This window comes from Oncorhynchus keta, chromosome 30 (assembly GCF_023373465.1).
Source record: "Oncorhynchus keta strain PuntledgeMale-10-30-2019 chromosome 30, Oket_V2, whole genome shotgun sequence".
Classification (NCBI taxonomy): domain Eukaryota; kingdom Metazoa; phylum Chordata; class Actinopteri; order Salmoniformes; family Salmonidae; genus Oncorhynchus; species Oncorhynchus keta.
This window is the reverse complement of record NC_068450.1, coordinates 16,251,545-16,267,254: the sequence shown is the minus strand read 5'-3', so window position 1 is coordinate 16,267,254 and position 15,710 is coordinate 16,251,545. Positions and strand designations below refer to the sequence as shown.

Sequence of the window (15,710 nt, the reverse complement as noted above, 5' to 3'; positions counted from 1 at the left end):
AGAAAAGGGGGAATAGAGAAAGGGGGAAGAGAGAAAGGGGGAAGAGAGAAAGGGGGAAGAGAGAAAGGGGGAAGAGAGAAAGGGGGAATAGAGAAAGGGGGAAGAGAAAGGGGGAATAGAGAAAGGGGGAATAGAGAAAGGGGGAAGAGATAAAGGGGGAATAGAGAAAGGGGGAAGAAAGGGGGAAGAGAGAAAGGGGAAGAGAGAAAGGGGGAATAGAGAAAGGGGGAAGAGAGAAAGGGGAATAGAGAAAGGGGGAAGAGAGAAAGGGGGAAGAGAGAAAGGGGGAAGAGAGAAAGGGGGAAGAGAGAAAGGGGGAAGAGAGAAAGGGGGAATAGAGAAAGGGGGAAGAGAAAGGGGGAATAGAGAAAGGGGGAATAGAGAAAGGGGGAAGAGATAAAGGGGGAATAGAGAAAGGGGGAAGAGAGAAAAGGGGAAGAGAGAAAGGGGGAATAGAGAAAGGGGGAATAGAGAAAGGGGGAAGAGAGAAAGGGGGAAGAAAGGGGGAAGAGAGAAAGGGACAGAGAGAGATCTATTACCTCATCCACAAAGATGAACTGATTCACCTGTACCACCATGAGAGAGGGGGAGGGACGGAGGAGAAGAAGTAGAGAAGGCAAAGAGGAGAGTGAAAGATAGAAGAGGAGAGAAAGAGGGAAGTAAATGAGTCTCTCTATGTGTGTCTGCATGAACATGAACATTATGGACTCTTATCAGTCAACAACCACAGTGATAACCATCTTCTCCCCATGCCTGACCTATAATCACACTGGATCATATCATCTTCATAGCACGTTTTATCATATGATGTCGCAATATCTGTCTCTCTATAAACCTTGTTTACAACATCCTGCGTTGCATGATCCAAATGCCAAACAAGAAGGTAAGAGTTTAATGAAGTATATTGCACATGTTATAGTACTGGTACTTTGGCATTTTCCAAAATGTAAATACCATACGAGATGTTTCCTCAGAGCATTGGATTAATATGGTGGTGTATTGATTATGGATTGATTCTGATTGACTTGCAGGCAGCGGTGAAGACAGCCCTGAGGATGAATGACCCTCGCTTCGCCATGAGTATCTACGAGGAGGCAGGAGATATCTTCTTCAAAGGCCACAGGAACAGACTGGCGTCACTGCCCTTCTACAGGGTGTGGATGAGGGGATGTTATTGAATTGAACTTTATTGATCACCAGAGGAGGAGATTAGGTTTTGGAGGGTCCATCTCCTCCATGAGATTACAGATTGTTATGACTTATTGGTAACATGTATTTCAAAGTTACTGTATAATAGTTTCAATTCACTTGGAAAATGAATGGCTTTATACCATGGCCTGAGCCTGTTAAAAGCAACACATTATAACATTATTTGGGGCGGCAGGGTAGCCTAGTGGTTAGAGTGTTAGAGTTCAAACCCCCGAGCTGACATGGTACAAATCTGTCGTTCTGCCCCTGAACAGGCAGTTAACCCACTGTTCCTAGGCCGTCATTGAAAAGAAGAATTTGTTCTTAATTAACTGACTTGCCTGGTTAAATAAAGGTTAAAAAAAATAACACCAGTGGTTCTCTGCTCTTGTTTTAGGACGGCAGTCTCCCGTTTGCTCGGAGCATCCATGACGTCCACTCAGAGTTCAGACTGCTGAGTAAACTGACTGAACTACTGATGACCCAGGAAGAGTATGAAGAGGCTCTACAGTACGCCATTCTGGCTGTACAGATCAGTACCAAAACAGGTAATGTAAGGAGGGAGGTGGGGAGGGAGGGAGGGAGGTGGGGAGGGAGGGAGGGATGTAGGGAGGGAGGGGCACTTTTATTACCTGGACCGGGATTTGAAGCAGCAACCCTTCAGCTTCCAGCTACTTGTCTGCTTCCTATAACCAGGACTACCAATCTTGGTTTGAATCTGTTCATTCCATTCATGTAGATAACCATCCTGCGATGTTATTGTCCTCCAGGTGTGTGTGTGAACGAGCGCGCAGCGTACCACCGTCTGGCTACAGTGTACTACAGTCTGGAGCAGTATGAGATGACAGAGAACTACTACCTCAAGTCTCTGTCTCTCAGCCCTGCTGTACTGCAGCACCCCCTGGAGGCTAGATACTACACCAAGCTCTACTGCAGGCTGGGGGACCTGACCCTGCACAAACTAAAGGTAAAGGCTCCGGCTCTGGAGGGCAGAAGTACTGCTGATTGTCTTTACTATCGGGTAGTTCATTAATCTGTATAGGCTTTCCAGTTTAATAGCACTACAGCATGTGAGAGAGAGGGGGACAGAGAACAGGGAGAGAGAGATAGCAGTGGTTGAAAAAGTACCCAATTGTTATTCTTGAGTAAAAGTAGAGATACCTTAACGGAGAATTACTCAAGTAAAAGTGAAAGTCACCCAGTAAAATACTACTTGAGTGAAAATCTAATGATTTTCTTGTTTTTTTTATTTACAGATAGTCAGGAGGGGCACACTACAACACTCAGACATAATTTACAAATTAAGCATGTATGTTTAGTGAGTCCTCCAAATCAAAGTCAGTAGGGATAAGCATATCAAGGCACAAGGCGAGACCCACATGCAGACACAGGAGGCAGATGGTTGGAGTCTTACAATGTTTATTAATCCAAAGGGGTAGGCAAGAGAAGGGTCGTGGACAGGCAAAAGGGTCAAAACCAGATCAGAGTCCAGGAGGTATAGAGTGGCAGACAGGCTCGTGGTCAAGGCAGGCCTAAACAGGCAAGGGTCAAAACCAGGAGGACTAGAAAAAGGAGAATGCAAAAAGCAGGAGAATGGGAAAAACGCTAGCTGACTTGGAAACATACAAGACGAACTGGCACAGAGAGACAGGAAACACAGGGATAAATACACTGGGGAATATAAGGGACACCTGGAGGGGGTGGAGACAATCACGAGAACAGGTGAAACAGATCAGGGCGTGACAAAGCAGGGATGTTCTCTTGATAAGTGCTTGAATTATACCATTTTCCTGTACTGCTAAGCATTCAAAAAATAACGAGTACTTTTGGGTGTCAGGGAAAATGTATGGAGTAAAAAGATTTTCTTTAGGAATGTAGTGAAGTAAAAGTAAAAGTTGTCAAAAATATAAATAGTAAAGTACAGATACTCCAAAAACGACTTAAGTAGGACATTAAAGTATTTTTACTTAAGTACTTTACACCACTGATAGATAGTAACAAACCCTTTAAAGCTATTAATGAATACATTACCTAAAAGGCCAATTATTCCCAACAACTCTGTCCTCCTCCTCTCCCCCATATCTCCACCCCCCCTCCATCCTCTCCTCCACCCTCCTTCTCCCCAGGATGCCTATGACTCGGTGGGCTACTTCCAGCTGGCTCTAGCTGCTGCCCTGGAGGACCGTGCCAACCCACAGGCGCTGTATGTGGTCTACATGAAGCTGGCAGAGATCCATGCCAACCATATGCCAGACCCACTGCTCTGCCAGGTTTACAGGGAAAGAGCACAGAGCCTGAGGAGGGAACTCTCTGGGCTGGAAGAGATGGATGGGAGGGAAGGAGAGACAGAGGAGTGGAGAGGAGAGATGGAGGGCAAAGGAGAGACAGAGACAGAGGGAAGAGAAGAGACAGAGGGAAGAGAAGAGATGGAGGGCAGAGGAGAGATGGAGGGGAGAGGAGAGACAGAGACAGAGGGAAGAGAAGAGACAGAGGGGAGAGCAGAGACAGAGAAAAGAGAAGAGACGGAGGGGAGAGGAGAGACAGAGACAAGAGAAGAGACGGAGGGGAGAGGAGAGACAGAGACAGAGGGAAGAGAAGAGACAGAGGGGAGAGGAGTAGTAACATGTGATACAGACCTGGATACGAGAAACACAGTCATGGAGGAGACCGAGTCAGAGACTGGATGCAGTGAGCATACAGATACTATCCCCAAAGAGGCTATTGACATGGACAGTACACAGAGCCTGAGTTTGGAGCCTGCTGGACTACAGGACATGGAGGGGAGAGACACAGAGGGACAACACACAGGACTTGGAGACATGGAGAGGGGAGACACAGAGGGACAACACACAGTACTTGGAGACACGGAGAGGGGAGAGACAGAGATAGGATACCCAGACACTACAGAGAAACGGCATCCAGTTACCAAAAAGAGAGAAGCAGAGACTGAGACTGGATGTGGTGACTCTATCGTTGCAGAAGCAAATTCCAAAGATGCTAACTGTAAGGATAGCAGTCACACAAATGCAGATAGCCATGAAGCCGATTCTGATGTGTTTAAAGTAGACAGAGACACCAGTAACTCAAATCCAGACAAGATCCTCCCATGGGCTACTCACATAGACCAAGACACTGACACTACAGACACAAGCCCTTGTCAAGCAGACGTTGAACACACACAGAATGACTATACAACAACAAGCAGTGCATTTGTAGACACTACAATAACAGAGGACATTGGCAGTATAGACAGAATACCTTGTGACCCAAACAACACTGAGACTATGCCAACAGAAACATGCATCAAACATAGCGACTCAACGGCCACAGACACAGATACAGACACACCCTACAAAGACAGCCCTACAGACAGCAGTCACACAGACACAGATACAGACATAGAATCGTTTCAAAGACAGACACAGAGGTAACCCACAAAGACAGCCTTACAGACAGCAGTCACACATACACAGATACAGACATAGACTCCTCTCAAAGACAGACACAGAGGTAACCCACAAAGACAGCCCTGCAGACAGCAGTCACACATACACAGATACAGACATGGACTCATTTCAAAGACAGACACAGAGGTAAGTCACAAAGACAGCCCTACAGACAGCAGTCACACATACACAGATACAGACATAGACTCATTTCAAAGACAGACACAGAGGTAACTCACAAAGACAGCCCACAGACAGCAGTCACACATACACAGATACAGACATAGACTAATTTCAAAGACAGACACAGAGGTAACCCACAAAGACAGCCCTGCAGACAGCAGTCACACATACACAGATACAGACATGGACTCATTTCAAAGACAGACACAGAGGTAAGTCACAAAGACAGCCCTACAGACAGCAGTCACACATACACAGATACAGACATAGACTAATTTCAAAGACAGACACAGAGGTAACCCACAAAGACAGCCCTACAGACAGCAGTCACACATACACAGATACAGACATAGACTAATTTCAAAGACAGACACAGAGGTAACCCACAAATACAGCCCTGCAGACAGCAGTCACACATACACAGATACAGACATAGACTAATTTCAAAGACAGACACAGAGGTAACCCACAAATACAGCCCTACAGACAGCAGTCACACATACACAGATACAGACATAGACTAATTTCAAAGACAGACACAGAGGTAACCCACAAATACAGCCCTACAGACAGCAGTCACACATACACAGATACAGACATAGACTAATTTCAAAGACAGACACAGAGGTAACCCACAAAGACAGCCCTACAGACAGCAGTCACACATACACAGATACAGACATAGACTCATTTCAAAGACAGACACAGAGGTAACCCACAAAGACAGCCCTACAGACAGCAGTCACACATACACAGATACAGACATAGACTCATTTCAAAGACAGACACAGAGGTAAGTCACAAAGACAGCCCTACAGACAGCAGTCACACATACACAGATACAGACATAGACTAATTTCAAAGACAGACACAGAGGTAACCCACAAATACAGCCCTACAGACAGCAGTCACACATACACAGATACAGACATAGACTAATTTCAAAGACAGACACAGAGGTAACCCACAAAGACAGCCCTACAGACAGCAGTCACACATACACAGATACAGACATAGACTCATTTCAAAGACAGACACAGAGGTAACCCACAAAGACAGCCCTACAGACAGCAGTCACACATACACAGATACAGACATAGACTCATTTCAAAGACAGACACAGAGGTAACCCACAAAGACAGCCCTACAGACAGCAGTCACACATACACAGATACAGACATAGACTCATTTCAAAGACAGACACAGAGGTAAGTCACAAAGACAGCCCTACAGACAGCAGTCACACATACACAGATACAGACATAGACTAATTTCAAAGACAGACACAGAGGTAACCCACAAATACAGCCCTACAGACAGCAGTCACACATACACAGATACAGACATAGACTAATTTCAAAGACAGACACAGAGGTAACCCACAAAGACAGCCCTACAGACAGCAGTCACACATACACAGATACAGACATAGACTAATTTCAAAGACAGACACAGAGGTAACCCACAAATACAGCCCTACAGACAGCAGTCACACATACACAGATACAGACATAGACTAATTTCAAAGACAGACACAGAGGTAACCCACAAAGACAGCCCTACAGACAGCAGTCACACATACACAGATACAGACATAGACTAATTTCAAAGACAGACACAGAGGTAACCCACAAATACAGCCCTACAGACAGCAGTCACACATACACAGATACAGACATAGACTAATTTCAAAGACAGACACAGAGGTAACCCACAAAGACAGCCCTACAGACAGCAGTCACACATACACAGATACAGACATAGACTAATTTCAAAGACAGACACAGAGGTAACCCACAAATACAGCCCTACAGACAGCAGTCACACATACACAGATACAGACATAGACTAATTTCAAAGACAGACACAGAGGTAACCCACAAAGACAGCCCTACAGACAGCAGTCACACATACACAGATACAGACATAGACTAATTTCAAAGACAGACACAGAGGTAACCCACAAATACAGCCCTACAGACAGCAGTCACACATACACAGATACAGACATAGACTAATTTCAAAGACAGACACAGAGGTAACCCACAAATACAGCCCTACAGACAGCAGTCACACATACACAGATACAGACATAGACTAATTTCAAAGACAGACACAGAGGTAACCCACAAAGACAGCCCTACAGACAGCAGTCACACATACACAGATACAGACATAGACTAATTTCAAAGACAGACACAGAGGTAACCCACAAATACAGCCCTACAGACAGCAGTCACACATACACAGATACAGACATAGACTAATTTCAAAGACAGACACAGAGGTAACCCACAAATACAGCCCTACAGACAGCAGTCACACATACACAGATACAGACATAGACTAATTTCAAAGACAGACACAGAGGTAACCCACAAATACAGCCCTACAGACAGCAGTCACACATACACAGATACAGACATAGACTAATTTCAAAGACAGACACAGAGGTAACCCACAAATACAGCCCTACAGACAGCAGTCACACATACACAGATACAGACATAGACTAATTTCAAAGACAGACACAGAGGTAACCCACAAAGACAGCCCTACAGACAGCAGTCACACATACACAGATACAGACATAGACTAATTTCAAAGACAGACACAGAGGTAACCCACAAAGACAGCCCTACAGACAGCAGTCACACATACACAGATACAGACATAGACTAATTTCAAAGACAGACACAGAGGTAACCCACAAATACAGCCCTACAGACAGCAGTCACACATACACAGATACAGACATAGACTAATTTCAAAGACAGACACAGAGGTAACCCACAAAGACAGCCCTACAGACAGCAGTCACACATACACAGATACAGACATAGACTAATTTCAAAGACAGACACAGAGGTAACCCACAAATACAGCCCTACAGACAGCAGTCACACATACACAGATACAGACATAGACTAATTTCAAAGACAGACACAGAGGTAACCCACAAAGACAGCCCTACAGACAGCAGTCACACATACACAGATACAGACATAGACTAATTTCAAAGACAGACACAGAGGTAACCCACAAATACAGCCCTACAGACAGCAGTCACACATACACAGATACAGACATAGACTAATTTCAAAGACAGACACAGAGGTAACCCACAAAGACAGCCCTACAGACAGCAGTCACACATACACAGATACAGACATAGACTAATTTCAAAGACAGACACAGAGGTAACCCACAAATACAGCCCTACAGACAGCAGTCACACATACACAGATACAGACATAGACTAATTTCAAAGACAGACACAGAGGTAACCCACAAATACAGCCCTACAGACAGCAGTCACACATACACAGATACAGACATAGACTAATTTCAAAGACAGACACAGAGGTAACCCACAAATACAGCCCTACAGACAGCAGTCACACATACACAGATACAGACATAGACTCCTCTCAAAGACAGACACAGAGGTAACCCACAAAGACAGCCCTACAGACAGCAGTCACACATACACAGATACAGACATAGACTAATTTCAAAGACAGACACAGAGGTAACCCACAAATACAGCCCTACAGACAGCAGTCACACATACACAGATACAGACATAGACTCCTCTCAAAGACAGACACAGAGGTAACCCACAAAGACAGCCCTACAGACAGCAGTCACACATACACAGATACAGACATAGACTCCTCTCAAAGACAGACACAGAGGTAACCCACAAATACAGCCCTACAGACAGCAGTCACACATACACAGATACAGACATAGACTCCTCTCAAAGACAGACACAGAGGTAACCCACAAAGACAGCCCTACAGACAGCAGTCACACATACACAGATACAGACATAGACTAATTTCAAAGACAGACACAGAGGTAACCCACAAATACAGCCCTACAGACAGCAGTCACACATACACAGATACAGACATAGACTCCTCTCAAAGACAGACACAGAGGTAACCCACAAAGACAGCCCTACAGACAGCAGTCACACATACACAGATACAGACATAGACTAATTTCAAAGACAGACACAGAGGTAACCCACAAATACAGCCCTACAGACAGCAGTCACACATACACAGATACAGACATAGACTAATTTCAAAGACAGACACAGAGGTAACCCACAAATACAGCCCTACAGACAGCAGTCACACATACACAGATACAGACATAGACTAATTTCAAAGACAGACACAGAGGTAACCCACAAATACAGCCCTACAGACAGCAGTCACACATACACAGATACAGACATAGACTCCTCTCAAAGACAGACACAGAGGTAACCCACAAAGACAGCCCTACAGACAGCAGTCACACATACACAGATACAGACATAGACTAATTTCAAAGACAGACACAGAGGTAACCCACAAATACAGCCCTACAGACAGCAGTCACACATACACAGATACAGACATAGACTCCTCTCAAAGACAGACACAGAGGTAACCCACAAAGACAGCCCTACAGACAGCAGTCACACATACACAGATACAGACATAGACTCCTCTCAAAGACAGACACAGAGGTAACCCACAAAGACAGCCCTACAGACAGCAGTCACACATACACAGATACAGACATAGACTAATTTCAAAGACAGACACAGAGGTAACCCACAAATACAGCCCTACAGACAGCAGTCACACATACACAGATACAGACATAGACTCCTCTCAAAGACAGACACAGAGGTAACCCACAAAGACAGCCCTACAGACAGCAGTCACACATACACAGATACAGACATAGACTAATTTCAAAGACAGACACAGAGGTAACCCACAAATACAGCCCTACAGACAGCAGTCACACATACACAGATACAGACATAGACTCCTCTCAAAGACAGACACAGAGGTAACCCACAAAGACAGCCCTACAGACAGCAGTCACACATACACAGATACAGACATAGACTAATTTCAAAGACAGACACAGAGGTAACCCACAAATACAGCCCTACAGACAGCAGTCACACATACACAGATACAGACATAGACTCCTCTCAAAGACAGACACAGAGGTAACCCACAAAGACAGCCCTACAGACAGCAGTCACACATACACAGATACAGACATAGACTAATTTCAAAGACAGACACAGAGGTAACCCACAAATACAGCCCTACAGACAGCAGTCACACATACACAGATACAGACATAGACTCCTCTCAAAGACAGACACAGAGGTAACCCACAAATACAGCCCTACAGACAGCAGTCACACATACACAGATACAGACATAGACTAATTTCAAAGACAGACACAGAGGTAACCCACAAATACAGCCCTACAGACAGCAGTCACACATACACAGATACAGACATAGACTCCTCTCAAAGACAGACACAGAGGTAACCCACAAAGACAGCCCTACAGACAGCAGTCACACATACACAGATACAGACATAGACTAATTTCAAAGACAGACACAGAGGTAACCCACAAATACAGCCCTACAGACAGCAGTCACACATACACAGATACAGACATAGACTCCTCTCAAAGACAGACACAGAGGTAACCCACAAAGACAGCCCTACAGACAGCAGTCACACATACACAGATACAGACATAGACTCCTCTCAAAGACAGACACAGAGGTAACCCACAAATACAGCCCTACAGACAGCAGTCACACATACACAGATACAGACATAGACTCCTCTCAAAGACAGACACAGAGGTAACCCACAAAGACAGCCCTACAGACAGCAGTCACACATACACAGATACAGACATAGACTAATTTCAAAGACAGACACAGAGGTAACCCACAAATACAGCCCTACAGACAGCAGTCACACATACACAGATACAGACATAGACTCCTCTCAAAGACAGACACAGAGGTAACCCACAAAGACAGCCCTACAGACAGCAGTCACACATACACAGATACAGACATAGACTAATTTCAAAGACAGACACAGAGGTAACCCACAAATACAGCCCTACAGACAGCAGTCACACATACACAGATACAGACATAGACTAATTTCAAAGACAGACACAGAGGTAACCCACAAATACAGCCCTACAGACAGCAGTCACACATACACAGATACAGACATAGACTAATTTCAAAGACAGACACAGAGGTAACCCACAAATACAGCCCTACAGACAGCAGTCACACATACACAGATACAGACATAGACTAATTTCAAAGACAGACACAGAGGTAACCCACAAATACAGCCCTACAGACAGCAGTCACACATACACAGATACAGACATAGACTAATTTCAAAGACAGACACAGAGGTAACCCACAAAGACAGCCCTACAGACAGCAGTCACACATACACAGATACAGACATAGACTAATTTCAAAGACAGACACAGAGGTAACCCACAAATACAGCCCTACAGACAGCAGTCACACATACACAGATACAGACATAGACTAATTTCAAAGACAGACACAGAGGTAACCCACAAATACAGCCCTACAGACAGCAGTCACACATACACAGATACAGACATAGACTAATTTCAAAGACAGACACAGAGGTAACCCACAAATACAGCCCTACAGACAGCAGTCACACATACACAGATACAGACATAGACTAATTTCAAAGACAGACACAGAGGTAACCCACAAATACAGCCCTACAGACAGCAGTCACACATACACAGATACAGACATAGACTAATTTCAAAGACAGACACAGAGGTAACCCACAAATACAGCCCTACAGACAGCAGTCACACATACACAGATACAGACATAGACTAATTTCAAAGACAGACACAGAGGTAACCCACAAATACAGCCCTACAGACAGCAGTCACACATACACAGATACAGACATAGACTCATTTCAAAGACAGACACAGAGGTAACCCACAAATACAGCCCTACAGACAGCAGTCACACATACACAGATACAGACATAGACTAATTTCAAAGACAGACACAGAGGTAACCCACAAATACAGCAGACACGGGGACATGTTGTTGATGTTGATTGTGCAAACAGTAACGTTAGAAAGACAGACAGACGTTGTTCAGCCACAGACTGAGCAGGATGATGATAGATCTGTTCACACCCTCACAGACACTCTCCATAAAGATAGTATCAGTCCTACAGACATCACACAGACAAAGATGTCGGCCATCTTTACTATGGTCTACTGTAGCAATGACAGTGTGTTTTTTTAACATTAATATTATGTCTGTATGTAATTATGAATGCATAACTTTTCTGTAGTTTACATACTCTGTATATTACAGAGGTTTATCAAGCTTTTGTAAATATGTAGTTTTTATAACTGAATTAAAGTTATGTATGACTTGAGCTTAGTGTTTGTTTTGTATTATTCAGTTGTAAGGATTTGGCAACGAACACTAACATACTGTACAAACTCAAAATAACAAACAGATCATTTCATCTATTCAATATTTCTAAATAGTTTGTTTTTCACTGGCCAATACATAGTACACTTCAGCATATCAGGCCATGTTGTCACAGAAATATTAAATGAATAAAGATATTAGGAAAATATCCTCCATTTTTTTTATGGACAATTTCAAATACTGTTCGGCCACACCTGCTGGATAGTGCTCCTCTTATAAATCCACAAACTATCCACGGTGGTGGAGAGTAGGCAGGCAGCGATCAGTTGGACATTTTAAATGCTATAAACCAATGGATCATTTGCAACCAACAGGCGGACTTAACGCACAGCACTGGGATTCCTTAAAACAATACTACCGGGAGATGACATGCACCAGTGTGTTAAAACAATACTACCGGGAGATGACATGCACCAGTGTGTTAAAACAATACTACCGGGAGATGACATGCACCAGTGTGTTAAAACAATACTACCAGGAGATTACATGCACCAGTGTGTTAAAACAATACTACCGGGAGATGACATGCACCAGTGTGTTAAAACAATGCTACCGGGAGATGACATGCACCAGTGTGTTAAAACAATACTACCGGGAGATTACATGCACCAGTGTGTTAAAACAATACTACCGGGAGATTACATGCACCAGTGTGTTAAAACAATACTACCGGGAGATGACATGCACCAGTGTGTTAAAACAATACTACCGGGAGATTACATGCACCAGTGTGTTAAAACAATACTACCGGGAGATGACATGCACCAGTGTGTTAAAACAATACTACCGGGAGATTACATGTACCAGTGTGTTAAAACAATACTACCAGGAGATTACATGCACCAGTGTGTTAAAACAATACTACCGGGAGATTACATGCACCAGTGTGTTAAAACAATACTACCGGGAGATTACATGTACCAGTGTGTTAAAACAATACTACCAGGAGATTACATGCACCAGTGTGTTAAAACAATACTACCGGGAGATTACATGCACCAGTGTGTTAAAACAATACTACCGGGAGATTACATGCACCAGTGTGTTAAAACAATACTACCAGGAGATGACATGCACCAGTGTGTTAAAACAATACTACCGGGAGATTACATGCACCAGTGTGTTAAAACAATACTACCAGGAGATGACATGCACCAGTGTGTTAAAACAATACTACCGGGAGATTACATGCACCAGTGTGTTAAAACAATACTACCGGGAGATTACATGCACCAGTGTGTTAAAACAATACTACCGGGAGATTACATGCACCAGTGTGTTAAAACAATACTACCAGGAGATTACATGCACCAGTGTGTTAAAACAATACTACCAGGAGATTACATGCACCAGTGTGTTAAAACAATACTACCGGGAGATTACATGCACCAGTGTGTTAAAACAATATTATGTAATACAATGTATTAGACTAGTTATTAATGGATGACATACTGTATTAGACTAGTTATTAATGGATGACATACTGTATTACGACTAGTAAATAATAGTTATTAATGGATGACATACTCTATTAGACTAGTTATTAATGGATGACATACTGTATTAGACTAGTTATTAATGGATGACATACTGTATTAGACTAGTTATTAATGGATGACATACTGTATTACGACTAGTTAATAATAGTTATTAATGGATGACATACTCTATTAGACTAGTTATTAATGGATGACATACTGTATTACGACTAGTTAATAATAGTTATTAATGGATGACATACTCTATTAGACTAGTTATTAATGGATGACATACTGTATTAGACTAGTTATTAATGGATGACATACTGTATTAGACTAGTTATTAATGGATGACATACTGTATTACGACTAGTTAATAATAGTTATTAATGGATGACATACTGTATTAGACTAGTTATTAATGGATGACATACTGTATTACGACTAGTTAATAATAGTTATTAATGGATGACATACTCTATTAGACTAGTTATTAATGGATGACATACTGTATTAGACTAGTTATTAATGGATGACATACTGTATTACGACTAGTTAATCATGGATGACATACCATATTACAACTGGTTAATAATGGATGACATACTGTATAACACTAGTTATTAATGGATGAAATACTGTATTACCACTAGTTATTGATGGATGACATACTGTATTAAGACTAGTTAATAATGGATGACATTGTATAAGACTAGTTATTAATGGATGACATACTGTATTAAGACTAGTCAATAATGGATGACATACTGTATTACGCCTAGTTATTAATGGGTGACATACTGTATTAAGACTAGTCAATACTGGATGACATACTGTATTGGCGTAGTTATTAATGGATGACATACTGTATTGGCGTAGTTATTAATGGATGACATACTGTATTACGACTAGTTATTAATGGATGACATACTGTATTGGCGTAGTTATTAATGGATGACATACTGCATTACGACTAGTTATTAATGGGTGACATACTGTATTAGACTAGTTATTAATAGATTACATACTGTATAAGACTAGTTATTAATGGATGACATACTGTATTAAGACTAGTTAATAATGGATGACATTGTATAAGAATAGTTATTAATGGATGACATACTGTATTAAGACTAGTTAATAATGGATGAAATACTGTATTAGACATCAATGGGTTCCCAAATATGAATGGATAGATGGCACCCACATCACCATAAAAGCACGGCCCCCAAACAAGTTCAACTATGTGAACAGAAAAGGCTTCCACTCTTATTGTGGAGATGCGAGGTTGTGATGAGTAAAAGACGCTGCTGAATGGTGGCAAGTTGGCCAGGTGGAACACAACACTCGCATCATTATACTGAAGATTCATTTTTATCAAAAGTTCTCGGTAATTGTTATTACGTGATTAATCTAACTTAATCGTGTAACTGTAATTAACTAGGAAGTTGGGGTACCAAGGAAAATATTCAGATTACAAGGTTATAATTTTCCTCATATAACTTTCAGATATTTGAATAGGGCCTTTAATAGGGCCTTTAAGGAGGATTAATATGAGCTTTGCTCAACTCCTGCATCTTCTGGCCTCTCTGGTCTAAAAGGCTTTCGAGGAGAGGCGGCAAGGAGAAGGAAAGTGGATCAAAAAATGTGCTTGTTTAAATGAAACTCTCCTTCTCTATTCGCTCTTCATCAGGCAAATTACGTTTACAGGATGGAATCCCAGAACAAATGAATAAAGTGATAACAACAAATGTAGGTAGTTGTGCAAGACATTTTATAGATAAAAGTAGCATATTGTTTTTAAATGTTTGCAAGCTTTTCTCCTTTTCTCTTCCATGATGGACTAATGGTGCTTTCAAGACAACTGAGAATTCTGGAAAAAAAACAGGGTCAAAATTGATTTCATTGATCTCCCCGTTGGGAAAGTCGGAGCTCTAGAACGATGCCAGTGTCCGACTTGGAATTCCGAGTTGATGAACATTCCAAACTATTTCTTCCAGCTGGTGCTGTTTTTTTTCAGAGTACCCAGTTGTGTTGAATGCACT

General features: G+C 42.4%; 1 protein-coding gene across 1 annotated transcript in view; it reads left to right on the top strand.

Moving 5' to 3' along the window:
- LOC118379203 (SH3 domain and tetratricopeptide repeat-containing protein 2-like) overlaps positions 1 to 12,128 on the top strand; it is a gene marked incomplete at its 5' end in the record, with an annotated part of 70,295 nt that extends 58,167 nt beyond the window's left edge. Inside the window, 12 exons of the mRNA XM_052486991.1 lie at positions 1,032 to 1,154; positions 1,586 to 1,736; positions 1,959 to 2,155; positions 3,315 to 4,615; positions 4,699 to 5,112; positions 5,196 to 5,527; positions 5,611 to 5,859; positions 6,026 to 8,432; positions 8,599 to 10,009; positions 10,093 to 10,424; positions 10,508 to 11,586; positions 11,670 to 12,128. Of these exons, the coding sequence (XP_052342951.1) occupies positions 1,032 to 1,154; positions 1,586 to 1,736; positions 1,959 to 2,155; positions 3,315 to 4,615; positions 4,699 to 4,702 (1,776 nt within the window). The remainder of the gene's footprint in view (positions 1 to 1,031; positions 1,155 to 1,585; positions 1,737 to 1,958; positions 2,156 to 3,314; positions 4,616 to 4,698; positions 5,113 to 5,195; positions 5,528 to 5,610; positions 5,860 to 6,025; positions 8,433 to 8,598; positions 10,010 to 10,092; positions 10,425 to 10,507; positions 11,587 to 11,669) is intronic.
- Between the last annotated feature and the right edge of the window lie 3,582 nt (positions 12,129 to 15,710).